Consider the following 24,541-nt stretch of genomic DNA (forward strand, 5'->3'; position numbering starts at 1 on the left):
TCTCGGAGCCAGTGGAGTCGCCCCTGCTGTCCATCAGAAAGAATGCAGGTTTAAGGCACTTGCCGCATTGACTTTATTTTTCAGCGCCATGAGGTTGCCACTAAGGTAGGGTATTCACGACTACTGCATTTTAGTAGTCGTCAACTACTCCCAAAAAGTAGCCGAATAGTCAAGGGAGACAGATCATATTTTTTCACCCAAGAAAAATGATCAGCTCTCGTCAAAAAGCTCTCAAAAACAGCCAGTAAGGGGTTAACTAATGTAGGCGGGACCAACCTGGGGGTATGTGAAATAGCAGAGTCCTGATTGGCTCTGAGAGGCTGTTTACAAATGAGCCACTAAACTCCAGCAACTAGTCTGAGCCCGGAGATAGCGACTGTTTGACAGCAGTAACAACAGAGTTTTTCCCTCTCTAAATACCTTCAATTCTGTCTATTTAACATGGCACAATGTACTGGAAAATTATTGTTTCAAACAAATCTATTATCTACTTATTTATTTATTTTCTTTAGCCCTAAAACCACGGATGAACTATTAGTTCACTATGATGCACAGTGTCGACTAGTGGTTTTGATAGTCGAATAGTCGACTACTGTGTGAAACACCTACGCCTTGACTGAAGAAGCAAACATCCTCTAGAACAGGAAGCAACAGGATTTATGGGCAATGTGGTCTTAATTTTGTGAAACACCAGCAGTAACAACAATACCACTGGCATGAGAGACAGACTAGTCTACACCAGCACTAACAACAATACCACTGTCATGAGAGACAGACTAGTCTACACCAGCACTAACAACAATACCACTGGCATGAGAGACAGGCTAGTCTACACCAGCACTAACAACAATACCACTGGCATGAGAGACAGGCTAGTCTACACCAGCACTAACAACAATACCACTGGCATGAGAGACAGACTAGTCTACACCAGCAGTAACAACAATACCACTGTCATGAGAGACAGGCTAGTCTACACCAGCAGTAACAACAATACCACTGGCATGAGAGACAGGCTAGTCTACACCAGCACTAACAACAATACCACTGGCATGAGAGACAGGCTAGTCTACACCAGCACTAACAACAATACCACTGGCATGAGAGACAGGCTAGTCTACACCAGCACTAACAACAATACCACTGGCATGAGAGACAGGCTAGTCTACACCAGCACTAACAACAATACCACTGGCATGAGAGACAGGCTAGTCTACACCAGCACTAACAACAATACCACTGGCATGAGAGACAGACTAGTCTACACCAGCACTAACAACAATACCACTGGCATGAGAGACAGGCTAGTCTACACCAGCACTAACAACAATACCACTGGCATGAGAGACAGACTAGTCTACACCAGCAGTAACAACAATACCACTGTCATGAGAGACAGGCTAGTCTACACCAGCAGTAACAACAATACCACTGTCATGAGAGACAGGCTAGTCTACACCAGCACTAACAACAATACCACTGGCATGAGAGACAGACTAGTCTACACCAGCAGTAACAACAATACCACTGGCATGAGAGACAGGCTAGTCTACACCAGCAGTAACAACAATACCACTGTCATGAGAGACAGGCTAGTCTACACCAGCACTAACAACAATACCACTGGCATGAGAGACAGGCTAGTCTACACCAGCAGTAACAACAATACCACTGTCATGAGAGACAGGCTAGTCTACACCAGCAGTAACAACAATACCACTGTCATGAGAGACAGGCTAGTCTACACCAGCACTAACAACAATACCACTGGCATGAGAGACAGGCTAGTCTACACCAGCACTAACAACAATACCACTGTCATGAGAGACAGGCTAGTCTACACCAGCACTAACAACAAAACCACTGGCATGAGAGACAGACTAGTCTACACCAGCAGTAACAACAATACCACTGTCATGAGAGACAGGCTAGTCTACACCAGCACTAACAACAATACCACTGGCATGAGAGACAGGCTAGTCTACACCAGCACTAACAACAATACCACTGTCATGAGAGACAGACTAGTCTACACCAGCACTAACAACAATACCACTGGCATGAGAGACAGACTAGTCTACACCAGCAGTAACAACAATACCACTGTCATGAGAGACAGGCTAGTCTACACCAGCACTAACAACAATACCACTGGCATGAGAGACAGGCTAGTCTACACCAGCACTAACAACAATACCACTGTCATGAGAGACAGGCTAGTCTACACCAGCACTAACAACAATACCACTGGCATGAGAGACAGACTAGTCTACACCAGCACTAACAACAAAACCACTGGCATGAGAGACAGGGTAGTCTACACCAGCACTAACAACAATACCACTGGCATGAGAGACAGGCTAGTCTACACCAGCACTAACAACAATACCACTGGCATGAGAGACAGGCTAGTCTACACCAGCAGTAACAACAATACCACTGACATGAGAGACAGGCTAGTCTACACCAGCAGTAACAACAATACCACTGTCATGAGAGACAGGCTAGTCTACACCAGCACTAACAACAATACCACTGTCATGAGAGACAGGCTAGTCTACACCAGCAGTAACAACAATACCACTGGCATGAGAGACAGGCTAGTCTACACCAGCACTAACAACAATACCACTGTCATGAGAGACAGGCTAGTCTACACCAGCACTAACAACAATACCACTGGCATGAGAGACAGGCTAGTCTACACCAGCACTAACAACAATACCACTGGCATGAGAGACAGGCTAGTCTACACCAGCAGTAACAACAATACCACTGTCATGAGAGACAGGCTAGTCTACACCAGCAGTAACAACAATACCACTGTCATGAGAGACAGGCTAGTCTACACCAGCACTAACAACAATACCACTGGCATGAGAGACAGGCTAGTCTACACCAGCACTAACAACAATACCACTGGCATGAGAGACAGGCTAGTCTACACCAGCACTAACAACAATACCACTGGCATGAGAGACAGACTAGTCTACACCAGCAGTAACAACAATACCACTGTCATGAGAGACAGGCTAGTCTACACCAGCACTAACAACAATACCACTGGCATGAGAGACAGGCTAGTCTACACCAGCACTAACAACAATACCACTGGCATGAGAGACAGGCTAGTCTACACCAGCACTAACAACAATACCACTGGCATGAGAGACAGACTAGTCTACACCAGCACTAACAACAATACCACTGGCATGAGAGACAGGCTAGTCTACACCAGCACTAACAACAATACCACTGGCATGAGAGACAGACTAGTCTACACCAGCACTAACAACAATACCACTGGCATGAGAGACAGGCTAGTCTACACCAGCACTAACAACAATACCACTGGCATGAGAGACAGGCTAGTCTACACCAGCACTAACAACAATACCACTGGCATGAGAGACAGGCTAGTCTACACCAGCACTAACAACAATACCACTGGCATGAGAGACAGGCTAGTCTACACCAGCACTAACAACAATACCACTGGCATGAGAGACAGGCTAGTCTACACCAGCACTAACAACAATACCACTGTCATGAGAGGCAGGCTAGTCTACACCAGCACTAACAACAATACCACTGTCATGAGAGACAGGCTAGTCTACACCAGCACTAACAACAATACCACTGACATGAGAGACAGGCTAGTCTACACCAGCACTAACAACAATACCACTGTCATGAGAGACAGGCTAGTCTACACCAGCACTAACAACAATACCACTGGCATGAGAGACAGGCTAGTCTACAACAGCACTAACAACAATACCACTGGCATGAGAGACAGGCTAGTCTACACCAGCACTAACAACAATACCACTGGCATGAGAGACAGGCTAGTCTACAACAGCACTAACAACAATACCACTGGCATGAGAGACAGGCTAGTCTACACCAGCACTAACAACAATACCACTGTCATGAGAGACAGGGTAGTCTACACCAGCACTAACAACAATACCACTGTCATGAGAGACAGGCTAGTCTACACCAGCACTAACAACAATACCACTGGCATGAGAGACAGGCTAGTCTACAACAGCACTAACAACAATACCACTGACATGAGAGACAGGGTAGTCTACACCAGCACTAACAACAATACCACTGGCATGAGAGACAGGCTAGTCTACAACAGCACTAACAACAATACCACTGGCATGAGAGACAGGCTAGTCTACAACAGCACTAACAACAATACCACTGGCATGAGAGACAGGCTAGTCTACAACAGCACTAACAACAATACCACTGACATGAGAGACAGGGTAGTCTACACCAGCACTAACAACAATACCACTGGCATGAGAGACAGGCTAGTCTACACCAGCACTAACAACAATACCACTGTCATGAGAGACAGGCTAGTCTACACCAGCACTAACAACAATACCACTGGCATGAGAGACAGGCTAGTCTACACCAGCACTAACAACAATACCACTGGCATGAGAGACAGGCTAGTCTGCACCAGCACTAACAACAATACCACTGGCATGAGAGACAGGCTAGTCTACACCAGCACTAACAACAATACCACTGGCATGAGAGACAGGCTAGTCTACACCAGCACTAACAACAATACCACTGGCATGAGAGACAGGCTAGTCTACACCAGCACTAACAACAATACCACTGGCATGAGAGACAGACTAGTCTACACCAGCACTAACAACAATACCACTGGCATGAGAGACAGGCTAGTCTACACCAGCACTAACAACAATACCACTGGCATGAGAGACAGGCTAGTCTACACCAGCACTAACAGCAATACCACTGGCATGAGAGACAGGCTAGTCTACACCAGCACTAACAACAATACCACTGGCATGAGAGACAGACTAGTCTACACCAGCACTAACAACAAAACCACTGGCATGAGAGACAGGGTAGTCTACACCAGCACTAACAACAATACCACTGGCATGAGAGACAGGCTAGTCTACACCAGCACTAACAACAATACCACTGGCATGAGAGACAGGCTAGTCTACACCAGCACTAACAACAATACCACTGGCATGAGAGACAGACTAGTCTACACCAGCACTAACAACAAAACCACTGGCATGAGAGACAGGGTAGTCTACACCAGCACTAACAACAATACCACTGGCATGAGAGACAGGCTAGTCTACACCAGCACTAACAACAATACCACTGACATGAGAGACAGGCTAGTCTACACCAGCACTAACAACAATACCACTGGCATGAGAGACAGGCTAGTCTACACCAGCACTAACAACAATACCACTGACATGAGAGACAGGCTAGTCTACACCAGCACTAACAACAATACCACTGGCATGAGAGACAGACTAGTCTACACCAGCACTAACAACAATACCACTGGCATGAGAGACAGGCTAGTCTACACCAGCACTAACAACAATACCACTGGCATGAGAGACAGGCTAGTCTACACCAGCACTAACAACAATACCACTGGCATGAGAGACAGACTAGTCTACACCAGCACTAACAACAAAACCACTGGCATGAGAGACAGGGTAGTCTACACCAGCACTAACAACAATACCACTGGCATGAGAGACAGGCTAGTCTACACCAGCACTAACAACAATACCACTGACATGAGAGACAGGCTAGTCTACACCAGCACTAACAACAATACCACTGGCATGAGAGACAGGCTAGTCTACACCAGCACTAACAACAATACCACTGACATGAGAGACAGGCTAGTCTACACCAGCACTAACAACAATACCACTGGCATGAGAGACAGACTAGTCTACACCAGCACTAACAAAACCACTGGCATGAGAGACAGACTAGTCTACACCAGCACTAACAACAATACCACTGGCATGAGAGACAGGCTAGTCTACACCAGCACTAACAACAATACCACTGGCATGAGAGACAGACTAGTCTACACCAGCACTAACAAAACCACTGGCATGAGAGACCATGGTCTCATTTGTTGACAAAGTCACAGATTGGGAGTTTTATTAAAGACCACCTAACGTCAAAAATCTTTTGTCATTTTAAGGATTTTAACCAGATAATTTAACCTTTTTTGTGGGGAGAACCATCAAACATCTGTAAGATGTAACCACACAGTCATGGCACCATGGTATCTGCCAGCATTCATTCAGTCCAACTCATGTTTGTGTAGGTCTGACCCATCTGATCACCATGGACCTCCATCAGAAGGAGATCCAAGGCTTCTTTGACATCCCAGTGGACAACCTGAGAGCCTCCCCCTTCCTGCTGCAGTACATACAAGAGGAGGTACGCACACACACACGCGCGCGCGCGCGGGCAAGAATTTCAACATCTGCTTCCTAGCCTTAGCTTGCTCACTTAATATTTCAAAGAAAAATACATGTGACAGGATTCATTGCTAAGTTACTTAAGGAAATGTCCACCCTAAAACACCTTAACATTGTTCTTATCCCCCCTGATAACTCACCAGATGTCACGTTGTGTCAGGACATTTCCAGTGCCATTACACTGGAGTTTGAAGGCAGAAAAACATCTAAAATATCTACAGTAAAAAACTACTTTTAGTGTCAGTCTCTTTGAATCAAAAAGCCAGGGCTAAAGTATCTGAGAGCACATTTCCCTTTAACCCATTGATACCTGATGCAGCATTTGTGGGATACACACACAAATGCTGCATGATGCAGCATGATGCAGCATTTGTGTGTGTATCCCTTTAAGGGATACACACACAAATGCTGCATCAGGTATCAATGGGTTAAACAGCTTACAAATCACAATTGGGAGTCAGCCATGGATTGATCATAATCAGCAATATTAAGTCACTGCACAAATCTGTTGGATTATATTTGTGTCCCGTTATCTTTCTGACCCTAAACACATACACAAACACACATCTGTGCTTCTGCAGTATCAACAGAGCAGTACTTTGAAGTGATCGTCTTGGTAATCCAGCTGTTAAATTCTGGTTGGGAGAACAACAGTACCCAAAGACCCACCCAACTACACACATTGTTGGCACACAGAAATTAGAAGTCAGGCCGTGTGTCCTGGCTTCTCTCCTCAGCCCCAGTGTCTTTTTTCAGTTGTTTCCAATGAGGAAATGCGGGTGCATACATGTACGGCCATCTAGAGAAACTGTGCTGCGCCCAGCATCTGTTTTCAGAGCACTCCGACTGTTTTGTGCGCCGGCTCCCAGCGCTTCCAGCTGAAAATATTTGAACTTTTCAGAAAGACGCTGGTGTCGGGTGCTCCTTTTCAGGCAACTAATCATATCGAGAAACTATCACAACAGAGACAGAAAGGCTCAATTGTGCGAGCAGATTGGCTAGACACTTAATATTTCTGGTGAGTGTTGTGCTTTTATCACAGAACGCGTGTTGTTAGCTTGTTAGCTGTTGGCTATCAAGCTAGCTTCCTAACGTTATTTTCAATCTGCTTGATTGCATATTGTGATGCGCTTCCCAGCGTACTTCCAGCGTTTAACTGTCAGAAAAAGAAGCTACAGTATATGGACACACGGCCTGAAACTGTCTTTTAATTAGTAATTCGTTTCTTTTCCATGAACTTCCAGATCCCTGACTATAGAAATGCTGTCATTGTGGCTAAATCCCCAGCGTCAGCCAAAAGGTAGGCTCTTTCTTAACTCACTGTTTACAATATTTTAGATACATACACTGTATATAAAGTCTGGAAAAGTATTGAAAATGAATTGGATCATTTCCAGGCTGTAACTCTTTCCCCGCCATTGATGTCTTTTTACGTCATTTATGAGACACTTCCATTAACGTGAGATCACGTCAATCCGTGTTTTCACCGTCATGTGACGGGAAAACACGGGATTGGAGGAGTGCGTTGGGGGGTGTGGCTGGTGGGAGGGGGGTCATGATCAGTAAGGGGGCGGGGCTAGGGGAAATGGGCCGTAGCTAGGGATATGAAAGACGTAGAGAGTCGGTGTTCGATGTGTGGGTCGGGGGCCGTGGCTGGTGAGAAGGGCCGTCGTGGGGGAAGGCGGTTGGTTGGTTCCAAAACTCGGGTATATGCATACCCCTAGGGCCTAGGGGTACATGGAGGTTCCTACAGGGCATACTTGAGAGAAAGGGGGAAAATGGAAAATTGTGAGAATAAATCATGAGAATAAACGAAACGTTAAAATACACCAGCTCAGGAGGCACTAATTGCAACTCTTTTACTCTATTTCTTATTTTCTAATGGTATATTCTTCAAAAGCTGGGTTATCATTAATTCATTGCATCATCATAGCTGTAGTTTTCTCTTGCAGATTTCTAAGCAAAATGTTGTAAAGGGGCTACTTGGATTCAGAAATCAGGGAAAGGGGCCATAGCGAGGGATAGGAAGGTGGTAGAGAGTTGGGGTTGGAGGGGTGGGTAGGGGTGGGTAGGGGCAGTGGCTGGGGGACGTGGGTCTGGGTTTAGGAGAAGGGATAGCACCATTTTCCATGTTGAAAACAATTAGCGGTGTTGTCGAGGTACTCCCAAACACTGCCTAAAGTGGCATAAGGATGAATGTCCACACCACTGGCTGTGTGTGCTTCTCTGAGTCTGGACAGACATGCATGTAAACTGCAACTTGCCTTGTTGGCGGAGGCATACAACTGCAAGGCGGGTATTTCTAGTTTAAACAGCCACTGTACTTGCAGATCTCTGCTAGTCTGTGTGTGTGTGTGTGTGTGTGTGTGTGTGTGTGTGTGTGTGTGTGTGTGTGTGTTTGTACGTGCGTGTCTGTGTGTGTCTCTGTGTGTGTGTGTGTGCGTGCGTGCGTGCAGGGCTCAGTCGTTTGCAGAGCGCCTGCGTCTGGGCATAGCAGTGATCCACGGTGAGGCTCAGGACGCAGACTCAGACATGGTGGACGGCCGACACTCCCCGCCCACCGTCAAGACCACCGTCACCGGAGCCATTCACCCCAGCATGGAGATACCATGTAATATATACACACATAGAGCTGCAATGATTAGTCAATTCATCGATTAGTTCATCGACAGATTTTTTTATTTTTTTAATACCGTAATCGATTAATGATTTCGACTAATTTTTAAGAAAAAAAAATGCTCTCATTCCAGCTTCTTAAATGTGAATATTTTCTGGTTCAGTAAACTGATTATCTTTGGGTTGTGGAGTGTTGGTCTGGAGAAAATAAGACCTTTTGAGGATTTCATCTTGGGCTTTGAGGGAAAAGTGATCGACATTTTTCACCATTTTGTGACATTTTATAGACCAAACGACTAGACACACACACACACACACACACACACACACACACACACACACACACACACACACACACACACCAGGAAAGACAGAACGACACACATCAGTGCTGAGATACAATGTAGTTAAGAAGCACATTATCATAGTGTATCATCCACTCAGGTCAAATCAATCAACAATTCCCTCGATTTAATAAGACTGCAGAAGTAGCCTTCAACTGCTGACAAATGGAAAAATCCGTGAACTGGCCGTGTTGAGCACACGCACACACACACACACACACACACACACACACACACACACACACACACACACAAGATATGCAATGAAACCCATACAAATATTTGGTTGTCATGCAACATGTCATGTACTGTATGTAATTATTCATCCATTATTATGACTTGGGGAGGGTTCAGTAAAAAAAAATCTGCGCTCGTTTCACAAAAACAAACTATTTCTCATTGCAATACAAGAAGTCCATATATCATGTGTGTTCAAATAAGTCTCTCTCCCCCCCCCCGTCTCTCTATCCTCCCCCCCCCCGTCTCTCTCTCCTTCCCCCCTCTGTCTCTCTCCCCCCATCTCCCCCGCTCTGTCTCTCTCCCCCCTCTCTCTCTGTGTCTCTCCTCTCTTTCTTATTCCAGTGTTGATCCCTAAAGAGAAGCCTCCCATCACTGTGGTAGGAGATGTAGGAGGACGCATCGCGATCATAGTGGTGAGAGCAACACACATTTTGATGAGTTGAACTCATTTCACCTACATGTGTATATTGTGTGTCCATATACCTTGCTGTGTGTGTGTGTGTGTGTGTGTGTGTGTGTGTGTGTGTGTGTGTGTGTGTGTGTGTGTGTGTGTGTGTGTGTGTGTGTGTGTCTGTGTCTGTGTCTGTGTCTGTGTGTGCGCACACACATAAGCGAGATTTGAACTTTAAGATTGGGGGTTAACAAAAAACCTAGAGGAAAATTTATAATTGGGACACACCAGCAGGTGCATTTTCATATCCCCACTAATATGTGTTTAAAACCTCTTCTAAAGCCACCTATTTCTGAAGAAAATGGTGAAAACAACATACCATACTTACTGTGGCTGAACCGCTAGGGTTACAGACAAGTGCCTGACCTTTTCTGAAAGGTAAGACTTTGAAGTTTCTGTTCCAAGTATCAGAATGACTGACCCTGAGTAACACCAGCTCAAACATGAACAGCATTGTTCAGAATTAACCACCTAAGTCATCACATTAATGACAGATGAACAGCAAAAAATCTGAAACGTAACACCCGTGTTACAGTGCAATGCAAGAGGTTAAAATTACTTTTCTTTTCTTTTAGTTCAGCTCACATTCCTGGGTATTCAGTGCACCTATTTAATAATGTATGCAAAGAAATTTATAAAAATCTAATTTATTTAGTTTTTCCACACTTTTTCACATCAAAAGTTAATTTTTCAGGATTTCATTCATAACTGTAATGTACAGTATGGTGACGTAATGCACTATAATTTCTATCCCATTTCGACCAATCATATCATGACATGGCAGCTGTCAATCAACCTTCATTTCGAGGAGAAAATTCTGCAGGCAAGATGGCCGTCTAGTGCCTGTAATCTGGCAGAATTTCTAGCCCATAAACTAACTAATAACTTGGCCAATACGTATGTAACATGAACCCTGTAAGTGTGCTTTACACAGGTGTGTGTTTGTCCTGCAGGATGACATCATCGATGTAGTCGACAGCTTCGTGGCAGCAGCAGAGACGCTGAAGGAACGGGGAGCGTACAAGATCTACGTCATGGCCACGCACGGCATCCTCTCCTCCGATGCCCCCAGCTTCATAGAGGACTCCGCTATTGACGAGGTAGGTGTGTGTGTGTGTGTGTTGTGTGTGTGTATGCGTGTGTGTGTGTATGTGTAGGGTAGGGCTGTCCCAAACAATTATTTTCTTCTTGATTAATGTAACTATTTTTTCAATTAGCCGATTAATCTAACGATTTTTAAAAATATGCTGAACCTCAAATTCACGACAATTCCAATCGTTTTTATTCATAAATAATAATATAGTAATAATAATAATATAAATAGGTCCTCCTGGCTGCCTGCACAGAGTGAGGCAGGTGACATACAGCAGGTAGCAAGACAGGCTATCTCCGGTTTACCTAGTAAATTTGGTAGTTGTAAAACGCTCCGTTATCTCAACAACCGAACCACGGATTTCAAAACAAATTTTACCATTGAAAAAGCAACAACATGTGACTTGTGCATGTTAACACGTTAAGTGCCATAGCCGAGATATCTCGTTTTACATAATCCAACGCTTGAGTGCCAGAGCCGAGATATCTCGTCTTACATAAACATTTTTTTTTTTTGACGGTGGGACATCAATCAACAACTTTTACATCTTCGAGATCACTATTGGAGCAAGAGAATGTGTATAATCTATTTTACCGACCACTAAGTGGCGACAGTGCTCTCCTGACTAGAGGAAGGCAAGCATTTTTTTAACTTGTCACGCCATTCTCACCCCAGCCATTCTCATGAAAATGGATGGGGGAAAACGCTTTCGTTTTCGCGCTGATTGCTGGCGATGCGGGATTGCAAATTTACATAATAGATTACAGGTGGAACACACTTTGAAACACGCAGCATAAATATGACCAGAATCGCAAAAGCTTCTCTCAACCAAAACTCCAAGAAGCGAGCGAGTCCATCCCGACTTCCTCAAACAGCGGCCGCGCAGCCACAGGCACAGGACAGCAGCAAAGCACTGTCAGACTGGTGACAAGCTTGTGACGGCCGCTGCAGCCAAGAAGAACGCCCACGGAGGGAGGAGTTGAAGCAACTCTCCCTCTCTCTCTCTCCTCTCTCTCTCTCTCTCTCTCTCTCTCTCTCTCGAGAGAGAGAGAGAGAGAGAGAGAGAGAGAGGAGAGAGAGAGGAGAGAGAGAGAGAGAGAGAGAGGAGAGAGAGAGAGAGAGAGAGAGAGAGACAAGGGCAAGAGTGGGAGACAAGGGCACCCATAATCACAGGCACGTGAGGTGGTTCTAAAAATCCATTTATCTCCAAACTCTCTGAAAATCTCTGAAACCATGCTGTACTCAACGGCTAATATCTACATAACTACTAACTCTGCAAACTAACTCTTTTAGACAGAGAAAGCACACATTCTATTAGTTATTTTTAGATGATTGGTGTTCATGAATTCTTAACAGAAAATAATCCTCGGCTCTTGTCGTTTCAGTGGCGTTTTGAGAGTAGTTGCTAACTACTACCAGAGCCATAGAAACCCAACCCAATCAGAGGCAGAGTAGTGTGGGACATGCCTTTGCCATCCTGGGGGGGAGGAATTATAAGGGTACGGAACATCTCTAATCTCTCCCACGCCCTCCGTCTCCTAGGTGGTGGTGACCAACACCATTCCCCACGAGCTGCAGAAGCTGCAGTGTCCAAAGATCAAGACGGTCGACATCAGCATGATCCTGTCGGAGGCCATACGCCGCATCCACAACGGAGAGTCCATGTCCTACCTGTTCCGCAACATAGGAGTGGATGACTGAACAAGTCCTCACTCACACACATACATACAAACATACACACACACACACACACACACACACACACACCAACTGCCTTGTCATAACTCTTCTGCAGCATAGTGGTGGATGACGGAACCAACCACAGATTGTATAAAATATGGACGTCATGACCGCTCCAAAAAAGTTAAGCCAAAACATCTCAATCGCCCCCTTGTGGCTGGCTACAGAAGTCCTGCCCCCTCCATCTTAGCGGGTGGGACATGAGCCAAACTAAAAAGTCAAAGTACACTCCAAATAAATTTGATCCCAAAGATGGTTTCTGTCATTTTAGCTAGTTATTATCACACTGATGTACGTTCAAGTGCTATTTGACCATATAAAAAGGGGTGATTGACAGCTGTGAGAGCCACTCTCAAACCTCTGTCAGACGGCGGCACGGCTCTACTGCACAGACTCCGCCTCCAAAAGACATCACACAAGCAAGATGGCAGCTTGCAGATATTTTGGCTTCACGTTTACATAGCGGTAGGAAGTGGAGATGTGTCGTCCATCTTTCATAGACAGTTTTCAAAGAATTGGGTTGCTAGGCAACAGTTTGGAATCTAGCTTATGTCCTGTCAGTTAGTGTACTAGCAAACACTGCAACAGGAAGCTGAGGGGAATTTAGAATGTTTATGTTGTCGAGTTGAAAGCGTATCTATAGAAATTGAGATACTCACCCTTTCCTTTTGTAGCTTAACATAGAAGATGAGTGGAAAAACTTGGGATGCACGATATTGGATTTTTTTTCGCGTGTGGCCGATATCCGATATGCAGGTATTATCCAACTCTTTTGGCCGAGGCCAATACCGATATATGTGTGCAATCTTCCCCCACTTAATGTCAGAGAACATCAAGACTCTCATGTAGTGGAATTAACACATAATTATGCCTGCTCTTATCGTGATGGCCCACTGGCAGATGCAGACATACATTAAATACAATGCTTTTCAACATGTACACATGCACTGGACAACATAAGAAAACGACTTCAATTTAGATTATGTAAAACATGCCCCATTCTTATTCATGTACCATTTTCTTTCTCGTGCATGTAGTCAAGGGTCAAGCATTTAGGCATAAAGTTAAAGCGTAATTTTATCGGCCTGTCGTATCTGCAGAAATGTTCACTTCGGGCCGATCCCGATATTTCATTTTAAAACGTTTTATCGATGTGCCGATATCATTGTGCATGCCTACCACAAGCACGCGTCGCACGCACCACACACACACACACACACACACACACACACACACACACACACACACACACACACACACACACACACACACACAAACTTATTGTATAGTATAAAACATGATTTAAAAATAAATATTCTGTCATGTTTTATACTATTTGGTATTCAGGATTCACAGGATCTACTGGTGTCCTTAATGGACCAGAATGGACGACTGCCCACCTATTTATACCTAGGTATGTTATTTTTACAAGTTATGTAGAGAGGTCATTGCGTACAGTGCGTGTTGGAGAGATCTGGCCGGGGCGCTTGGAACCCGGAGCGTACAAGATCTGAAACTTCCCGCCGCAGATACGTTTGGAGAACCAACCGTCTTTTTTTTTTTTTTAATATATTTTATTTTAGACAAAAAATCAGGGAAGCAGTTCAGACAGTATAATTTCAAGACAGTGGTACAGAAACATCTGTAGTCTCAATACTCCCCTAATATTCATTTTTTTTTTAAACAAGACAATCAAAGCAAAACAACAAAAACAACAATCAACATCCTAAAAAACAAAACAAGACAAACAAAACAAAAAAAAAAAAAAAAGAAGAAAAAAAAAAAAAGGTCCTTCCTGTCCCCCCAGCCCTAAGATCATTTTTAACTGCTTAGATTCATATTGTACAATCACATTCATACAGCAGAGATAATACAATGTATGCAACTGCTTAGATTCATATTGTACAATCACCTTCATACCGCAGAGATAATATAGTGTATACCACCAAGTCCATGTTGGTTCATAATGGAATCCCTTTTACACCACTTGATGTCATAAATCCCTGATAAACCCAGGCAAGAGCGAGGAGATCGTCTGGCAGGTAATTGGTCAAAGGATTCCATATCTTGTTAAAGATCTTTAGGTCACCCTTGGCCCTAGCACAAAGTCTCTCCATTGGTAAAACCTTAAATATTTGTTGGTACCACTGGGTGACTGTGGGAGGCTTGTCCGTGATCCAGTTGAAAAGAATACACTTTTTAGCCAAGAAAACAAGCTTTTGGAAGAGCAGTAAATTAGAAGCCGTAAGTGGCATGTTCTTATCAGGCAGATTAAGCAGGAACAAACCAGGTATTTTTTCAATTCTGGTTACAAAAATCAAATTTAATTCCTTTGTCACTAATGACCAGAAGTTACAAATGGTGGGGCATTGCCACATACAATGCAGGTACGTACCAATCTCTGTTTTGCACTACACTGTGCTGTCTATGTAAGATTTTATATTGGGTTTCCTTAAATTTATTACAGACAAATGTTTTATGACAAGCAGAAATGCACTCAGCCCAGTCCTCTGTTTCATACTTAATCCCCAGATCTCTCTCCCATACTGACCAACCGTCTGCTGTTGCAGGAAGGATCTTGGCTCGTTGTCTCTAGCTCGCATTGTCTCAGGCATGCCCATTACGGCACGTTGGAGGTCCCGCGAACCCAGAACCCATAACTGGATGGTTGTGGTAGTTGTTTGTGTTGGAGAGCCGTTTGGGCGTTATTCTTCTGCGTTCTTCAAAGGCCTTCCATCTCGTCGGCTGGGCTAAGGATTGAAGCTCTCGACATGTTTAGATGGAGTCATTAGAGAGTCGATCGGAGCTTGTACTGTCATACGCTGTTGATATAGCCTCATCGTATGACAGCATATGACATCACCGCTGATGTCATAAGACCGTCAGCTCTGATGATGTCATATTGCCGTCTGGGATGGTTGTGACATCATCGGTCATCACTGAAACATCACATCTGATGATGTCGTAGGTCACACTGTGATTCAACTGTGATGATGTCATCGTTGGCTGCCGCGGTTTCCATTGTGATGGCATCGGTGATGATGTCATCACTCTCGATAGATCCAGGAATAGTTTCTAGGGAGCTGGCTGGATCCGGAGGCCGTCCAGCATCCAATAAGCGAGGGAAACTTTCTAACATTGCGTTTCCATAGAATGCTTCATGTTGACATTAAATCTGTGTCAGAACAGGATGTGCAGATTACCGTAATGTCTTTTTCTGATACATTAGTAAAGGAGATTGTACTATAAAAGAGTCAGTGCCTTCCCCACACACACACACACACACACACACCCCACTCATATACACAACTGTGTCTCAGCTAACAATAACATAACTAACTCATAGTGACGCTAATCCAGATATATGCGGGTACCTGGCTAATTAACTCGGGTTGAGTTTGTGAGAGTGCATGTTCGTGTGTGTGCGTGTGCATATACTGTACAGGCAGGGTCTTAACTTGAGGGATGTGTCAATAGAGAGGCAAACTGACCGCCTACTTCCTGCTTCATCACCGTACCAGAGATTATCCACCATTTTATTTTCCATTGACATTTCATAAAATGCTTATAAAAATAGTTTTACTTCGTCAAACCACAATCGGGAGAGATCATAGAACAGATCATAGAACATTTCAAAAACTACATTAAAAAAATATTTTCTTTAAATGCATTTTATTTTATTTTATTTTTTACCTTTTGGTCCGAGTGAAATGTTATGTGGTCTCTCCTGTTTCTAAATATATCTGAACCGTAGATGCCCAGTCTTTTCCTCATCTCTACGGGTTTTAAAAGTTGTTTGGTGTATCCCCAGCTTTAGATGCTGATCTGGAGGAAGAGCTGTGAGTTAATCTGTTATTGGACGGGACTGAAATTAACCTGGACCTAACATTATCTATGAATGAAAACCTGTTCATTTGATGTTACCAAAACTCTAAAGTTTCATGCTGAAATTTCCAATCAAACAAAAACAAAGTGAAGACAAAGTGTTCCCTCTATCTGTATTGTGGTGGTACTGCACTTTGCATGTATTCATTTGTCATCTGTATGACACTATGTGCATATTTCAGCTGTGAAAGTGCAAAGCAAGCCAAAGCTCTTATTTTTTATTTATTTTTATTTAACCTTAACCAGGATGTCCCTTGAGATTGAAATCTCTTTTCCGAGGGAGACCTGGCCAAGACAGGTCAGTTACAAGTCAGTTACAGTTACAAAATTAAAATTAAAATACAAATAAAACAGACAATTAATACAAACATCAAATACACAAGAGACTAAAATCCAACTCAGTTTAGGCAGTTGCATTTCTCCGTTACAAAGACTTTTAACATGGCTTTAAATTTCCCCAAAGAGACTGTCAAGGCCTCTTCATATCAATATTTATGCCAAAGCTGGAGGACTCTAGATAGATGTTTTTCTTTTTCTTTTTGTGAAAGACGATAAATCCTTTTAAATTATAAATTTGCGGTAGCATCATGTCATGTCCATGTTTAAACACAAGTATCGCTAATTTAAACGTCTTTGTGGCTCTGCGGTAAGGTTGTGAGTGGTAGCTGGGCCGTAATCATTTGGAAACAGGTAAATTAATCCTTGATCGTTAGACACCTGGGTAACAGATACCGATGCTGATGTAGGAGATGCAAAGTTACAAACTGCAGCTAAAGCTGGAATAGTAAATAATGAGACTTTATCTGGCTATCAGAACTTGACTGAAGCAGGTCTTTGTCACCGTACCAAATGTGTTCCAAAAATGTTTTGTATTTATTTTCAGCACTGATGATAAATAAATGATCTATAAAAAGTATAAGATGACTTGTTTTCTTGTGGTGTGTTGCTTTGTGATTACTTGGAAACTGTCAGACCCTAGATAGTTCCTCAAAGCTATGTATTATTTGGCACTGTGACTTTTGTTCAAGTTCAAGATTTGTCCCAAGAGGGTGATTTGTGCTGCAGCAAGCATAAATGTACAAAAACATAAAACCAATACAAATATACGTACAACAGTTTACCATACAAGCAAGTGTCTACCATAACCCCTCGTGACATTAGCATTTCATGCAAATCAATTGATACAATGTAGTCCTACTGTATCTTGATATTAATAAATAAATAAATTGTCCCGCTCATCCAGCTTGACACATGTGAGCGGCTCCACTGGGACAGTTGTGGATTGAGTGTATTGTCTATGAATAGCTCAAAAACAAAAAGACATGTCATATTTTACATTATTCCTTGTGTAAACAAATACAATACATTTTTTGTTAAATCATGTATTACTTTGTGGGGGGAGGGGGGACAGCAATACCTGAGCTGGAATCTTATTCAACTTGCCTTAGATGCTGAGTTTCTATCAAGCTCCCATCCTTTGTGACGTTTTGTTTGGTTGATTCTGCTGGACCACACCCCCTTTAAAGGTGCAATGTGTAAGATTCGCCACTATTTTCTATTTTAGTTTAAAACATTCAAAAATGTACTAAAAACATCAGTAGGATCTGGAGAAACAACTGTTTTGACGTTATGTGTCAAAGACGTCTATGTACGTCTATGTCTATGACGCGTTTCGCGTCGAAACGCGTCACCTGGCCCATTTTTTTTTTTTTTTTTCTCTGGCTGTGAACAAGCAATTTCAAAAATTTCAACGGATTCGAAATTTAAGATTTTTTAAGAATTAATATATATTCATATGCCCCACGGTAAAGCCGGCCTTTAAATGCTCTGTGCTTAATGGCCCGAGCGTGTTTTACTGTATGTGATCCTAGCGGCAAACCAAATTTCCCTACTGCTATTCTATTCTATTCTATTCTATTCTATTCTATTCTATTCTACATGTATTACTTCCTACTACAGTACTATACTTGGAGAGCTGTCGTCCGCTGTGTCCGTCCCCGAGTTGCAATGCGACATGATCAGTGATATCACAATATTGTGACATCACTGATCATGTCGCATATTGTGACATCACTGAGGTCATGGACATTGTGACATCATCAGTGGCATTCCTGAAGCCAAGCACAAGAATTTGGCTTTGAGTTAGAGAAACTCCAAAGTGTCATGATTTTTCACATCACAATTGAGGTCATAGACATTGTGATGACATCAGATCAGGGGGGAGAGATCAAGGCTGAGTTAAGGATAAAAGTTAGAAACGCCTGAAGGGTACCACCTCAGAATTGAGCACAGAGGCGTGTCTGTGTTTAGCTGGAGTTGAGAGGTGCATCATTCCTCACAGATGATGTCATAATGTGTGGGGTCATATTCTACGTTCACACTCAAGCTCGATGACATCACGATGACATTCAACCAATGACCACAATTACTCAAGTGACTTATGACATAGACATTGTGACATCCATGGCGTCATCAGTGATGTCATCAATCACTAATGATGTCATAGACCTTGTGACATCATCAGTGATGTCATAAATCCTTCCCCGATGAGGTTATAAATTGAACAACTTGAAATTGCTGTCAGAAACATACTCGATGGTAACTATGCTCAAGTTCCTACTCTGCACACTGGCTGTGGCCAGCAGGGCTGAGGTCGGTGAGGAAGATGTCCTGGTGCTGACGAAAAGTAACTTCAATGAGGCACTGAAAGCTCACCCCAACATCCTCGTTCAATTCTATACCCCATGGTGTGGTCACTGCAAGGCCCTAGCCTCAGAGTATGCCATGGCTGCTGCCATGCTGAAGGCTTGGGGTTCAGAGATCCGCCTGGGTAAGGTCAATGCCACAGAGGAGACTGAGCTAGCCCAGGAGTACAGCATCCAGAGATACCCCACCATCAAGTTCTTCAAGGGAGGAGAGAAAGCGTCACCCACAGACTATTCTGCTGGCACACAGGCAGATGACATCATCAGCTGGCTGAAGAAGCGCACAGGACTGGCCGTCGCCACCCTGGCAGAGGTCACCCAGGCAGAGTCTCTCATAGCTGACAGCGAGGTGGCAGTCATTGGCTTCTTTAAGGATGCGGAGTCTGCGGGTGCCAAGGCCTTTGAGAAAGCAGCTGAAACTATAGATGGCATTCCATTCAGCAGGACTTCTGACGATGCCATCTTCTCCAATTTCGAGGTGTCCAAGGATAGCGTTGTGCTCTTCAAGAAGTTTGATGAGGGCCGCGATACTTTTGACGGAGAGCTGACAAAAGAAAACCTCCTGGCTTTCATCAAGGCAAACCAGCTGCCTCTGGTAAGTGAGTTCACTGAGCAGTCTGCCCCTCAAATCTTTGGTAAAGAGATCAAGGCCCAAATCCTCATGTTTCTGCCCAAAGCTGCTTCAGACTTCCAGGACAAAATGGACCTATTCAAGAAAGCCGCAAAGGGATTCAAGGGTCAGATCCTGTTCATTTTCATCGACAGCGATGTGGACAATAACCAGCGCATTCTCGAGTTCTTCGGTGTGAAGAAGGAGGAGTGCCCCTCCATCCGCCTCATCACCCTGGACGTTGAGATGACCAAGTACAAGCCCGAGAGCGAAGACATTACCGCAGAGAGCATCACCAAATTTTGCACACTCTTCACTGAGGGCAAACTCAAGCCCCACCTCAAAAGCCAGGATATCCCTGAAGGCTGGGACAAAACCCCTGTTAAAATCCTGGTCGGCAAAAACTTTGAGGAGGTTGTCTTTGATGCCAAAAAGGATGTTTTTGTTGAGTTTTATGCCCCTTGGTGTGGACACTGCAAGCAGCTGGCCACCATCTGGGACAAGCTGGGAAAGAGGTATGAGGGCCACCCACACACTATTGTGGCTAAGATGGACTCCACAGCCAATGAGATTGAGGCATTTAAAGTCCTCAGCTTCCCCACACTCAAGTTCTTCCCTGCAGGAGCGGAGCGCAAGGTGATTGACTACAATGGGGAGAGAACACTGGAAGGCTTCACCAAGTTCCTGGAGGAACTTGGTGGCAAGGAGGGCGGTGCACCAGCAGGGGATGGTGAAGACCTGGATGATATGGAGGATGTGGACGACGAAGACCAAGACAAGGACTCTGATGGTGAGGAACACGATGAGTTATAAGAGGTCGCAGAGGAGAGACGAGTCCCGCCCCAACACACCCTCAACCGAGCGCCACCCCTTCACTTCCTTCCTGCTTACTGCAGAACCATGATCTCCAGCTCCTCCCCCAGAGGGGTGAAGCTGAAGCTCCAGCACCATCTGACCTCTATATTTTCATTGGCCGCCTGATCGCAAACACGGAAATCAACATGGAAAGGTTGCAGAAGAAAACTAAGCTGTAAAACCTAATTATTTTTTCTTTTTTTTTTAGCTGTCGCCTCACAGCTCGAAGGTCCTGGGTTCGATTCTCACCTGGGACGCTGTGAGCGCTCAAGGAATGCGTGCCCGTCCGCATGTCCTCGAGTGCCCACCGCCCAGGTGAGGTCGTCAAAAGGGCCTTTCTGTGCGGAGTTTGCATGTTCTCCCCGTGCCTCTCGGGGGTTTCCTTCATATAGGAACCCCCTTCACCAAAACATGCAATATCCTGGTTGCTAATGTGGTTCCTCCTCTGGTCGTTGCCTGTTCAGAGGGAGGGGAACCGGTTGGAATAGCGTGAACCTCCCACGTGCTATGTCCTACCAGTGAAGCTTCCCCTGTCAGGTGAAAAGAAGCGGCTGGCTAACTGCCCATGTCTCGGAGGAAGCATGGAGCCAGTTTCGGCTCTCCCCAGATCGGCAGAGGGTGGAGTAGCAACCAGGATAAATAAAAGTAAAATTAGCACTAAGGGGGATAAAAATGGGATAAAAAATCTGAATGGGGAAATATTATTAAAAATATATATATATATATTTTTTAGGCAGAATGTCAAACTAATTGATTGATTAATTGATTAATTAATTTATTGATTAATTGATTGATTGATTGATTGATTGATTGATTGATTAATTTATTGATTAATTTATTGATTAATTTATTGATTAATTGATTGATTGATTGATTAATTGATTGATTGATTGATAGATATAGCAGAACAAAATCCAAGGGATAAAACATGTAAAAGTGCAACCACAGTGTTCTTATAAAAACAGGACATACGATAAGACATAACATCAAATAAACAAAATAGAACAATCAACAATGAAAAGAACAAAAGATATAAACCACAGAAGTTCAATAACTATTTCAATTAAAGGCTCACACACATTACTCTATATTACACAGCAAGACGTTTTATTTCAGAAAGTTTTTAAAAAGCATTCAGAGAAGTTGCAGACTTAATTTCGTTAGGGATCTTGTTCCACTCCTCTCCCCCTCTATAGAGGAATTGGGTAGTTTCAAGTTCGCGATGCTAGCCTTCGTGTTCAGGCTATGAACATCTCTGTAGGCGAGAGACTGGTGGATTCACGCGCAGACACTTGACGGCCTAGACACTTGGTAAACCGGAACTGGCAACAGGTAAGCTTGCAGGGAAGAGTAAAGACTAGACGTAGGCTAAACGGAATTTACGATCGAACACGGAGAGCTGGCAGAGCCTACTCTTATAGCCCCCGAACATGACATAAGTGAAATCACCAACCTTCAACACTGATATCACTAGTAGTGAGTGTATGACATCATCAGTGGAATCATCAATGATAACATTATCATACATTATGACATCATCACTGGCATTGTACAATTGAACAAACTGAAAGTATATACTTAGTAAAATACTCAAGGCTTTGAATGATTTAATTTGGGAGTGTCATATTGATGAGCGCACACATAATAAGGATTTACGCACAATGGGTGAGACAGCTATGAAAAGCAGTGGTGCGCAGTGATGATGATGTTTGAAACAAGAAGTCGAAGATGTTTGAAGATGTTTACATTTTTGTAACTCATTTTTATGCCTGAGTGGAATATATGGGGTGCGCAGCTGTCTACATGTTCTCTCAGCGGTGCCAGGGCTGTATTACTGAACGGGCATACCGGGCCCAGGCCCAGGCGGCCTGCGAAGAGACTCTAACTGATGGGGCCCCTGAGCTCACTTCGCAGCTGAGACTCTAGCTTATGGGCCCCCTGAGCTCACTTCGCAGCTGAGACTCTAGCTTATGGGCCCCTGAGCTCACTTCGCAGGCGGCCTGCGAAGAGACTCTAGCTCAGGGGTGCCCAAATTCTTTCCCATGAAGGGCCAAAACTCAATCTGGGTGGAGGGCCGAGGGCCAAAAATAAACATTGTGGAATTACATTAAAATGTATTGTGTTTTATAGAAAATTAACATTCTAAATCTAAAATAACATTTCAATATAATAATCTACTTTTTATCTGTTTGGTAATTGTAATAATTTGCAATTGGTTATATATATAAAAAAAAAAACATCTGCATTTGTGGGGAGCTTAAACATTTAATCAGTAAACACCCAGTTAAAACAGTTGTATTTTCCACCTTTGTAATCAGAGAAATTTGACTTAATTCACAACTTGAAAAATCCTCAAGGTACTTTGAAAATCAGCTTTATTGTTGTTTATTGTAAACAATTTGCCATGACAATTTGCAGGGATGCAATCTCAGGAGTGAACCCAGTATCCGCATCCACATTCAGACACTGTTTCACAAAGTCACCACATGAAAAAGCGTGTCCACCCTTTGCAATCAGTGCAGATATCTGATAACTTGCCCGAGTTGCATTCTGGATAAAAAAAAATTGGGCATTTTATTTATTTTTTGCGCTGTGAGGGGGGGGGGGGGGGGGGCGTGAGGGGGGCAGGCCCAGGGGCCCGTGAAGTCATAATCCGTCTATGAGCGGTGCACTCTGCTACACTTTGAAAAAGCCTGGTGTAGAAGGACAGAGAGCCAGCAGGCCTGTCCAGATACACTGTTACTCTGTTAGAGACAGAGGCGAATGGAGGGTATGACTGCTCTGTCATTGTGCCAGGCTTTGTAACCTTTATCAGTGCAGAACTCCAGGACTTTTCATTCCCCCCAAGCTCAGCACACGCTCCTTTCCTACTGATTCCTCTTCCCTCAGCCTCCCAGTAACTCCTATCAGTCAGATAATTTCTACACAGCAGCTGAGGTGTGAAATCTCTCAGTGCTCGGGCTATGACTGCAGCTCGGTCACCCACTTCACCTGTTGTGTTATTATTGGTTGATTTATTAACAGATTGACTGTTCATCTCTTCAGGTTTATGATGACACATTCAGGATTTTATTAAATAGAGGAAACTGAATGTGCTGCTTCGTTTTCATCAATCAAACTTGGTGGTCACATTTTTGGTTACACTCAAGCCAGAGCCGTGTATATAAGTTGTGACATCTCCATTCACCACAATGGGCCAGTTTTTTACTCTCGAGTTCCCGGAAGTAAGGTTCTGAATTAAGCGGCACTGTCGAGTTGCAGCAAAAGGGACAGTTTGTGATGTACTTTGAAAGGGTCAGATGTTTAAAGAATCAAATTGTATATTTATTATCAGCTTTATTTTAGCATTCAAACGTAGCGCGAGCCCTATCCTGGCTATTCATTGGATACTGAGTCATGCATTTTGGACCTCCGCTGATGCCACTCTCTTACTAGATTGCTCTGACTCAAGCAATTGTGATGTCACTGATGATGTCATAGGCATTGTGACATCATGGTCTATGACCTCATCAGTGACATAATCGTGGTTTTATGGTTACACTCGGGCAATTGTTACATCACTGATGATGTAGACATTGTGGCATCATTGTGATGTCATCAGTGAGTGATGTCATCAGTGATGCAATGTTGAGCAATTGTGACCAACAACTAAGATAAATAGAGGAAACATTTCTAACAGTTCAAG

At 43.7% G+C, this 24,541-nt stretch overlaps 1 protein-coding gene and 1 pseudogene across 4 annotated transcripts in view; both read left to right on the forward strand.

Moving 5' to 3' along the window:
- Window positions 1-12,954, forward strand: part of LOC310787284 (phosphoribosyl pyrophosphate synthase-associated protein 2) — a gene marked incomplete at its 5' end in the record, with an annotated part of 20,724 nt that extends 7,770 nt beyond the window's left edge. For 2 of the 3 annotated variants that reach the window (XM_083648661.1, XM_083648659.1), the window contains 6 exons: window positions 6,161-6,276; window positions 7,562-7,617; window positions 8,774-8,928; window positions 9,860-9,930; window positions 10,922-11,068; window positions 12,604-12,954. In XM_083648661.1, coding sequence (XP_083504787.1) covers window positions 6,161-6,276; window positions 7,562-7,617; window positions 8,774-8,928; window positions 9,860-9,930; window positions 10,922-11,068; window positions 12,604-12,762 — 704 coding nt within the window. In that variant the 3' untranslated portion in view covers window positions 12,763-12,954. The remainder of the gene's footprint in view (window positions 1-6,160; window positions 6,277-7,561; window positions 7,618-8,773; window positions 8,929-9,859; window positions 9,931-10,921; window positions 11,069-12,603) is intronic. The other variant, XM_083648660.1, reaches the window with a different exon arrangement.
- Window positions 12,955-19,290: 6,336 nt separating this feature from the next.
- LOC310787219 (protein disulfide-isomerase pseudogene) lies at window positions 19,291-20,814 on the forward strand (annotated as a pseudogene). The gene has a single exon. The product of its transcript is annotated as a protein disulfide-isomerase pseudogene (transcript).
- The last annotated feature ends 3,727 nt before the right edge of the window (window positions 20,815-24,541 follow it).

Source organism: Poromitra crassiceps, assembly GCF_964638095.1.
Source record: "Poromitra crassiceps genome assembly, chromosome: 13".
In the NCBI taxonomy this organism is placed as follows: Eukaryota; Metazoa; Chordata; class Actinopteri; order Beryciformes; family Melamphaidae; genus Poromitra; species Poromitra crassiceps.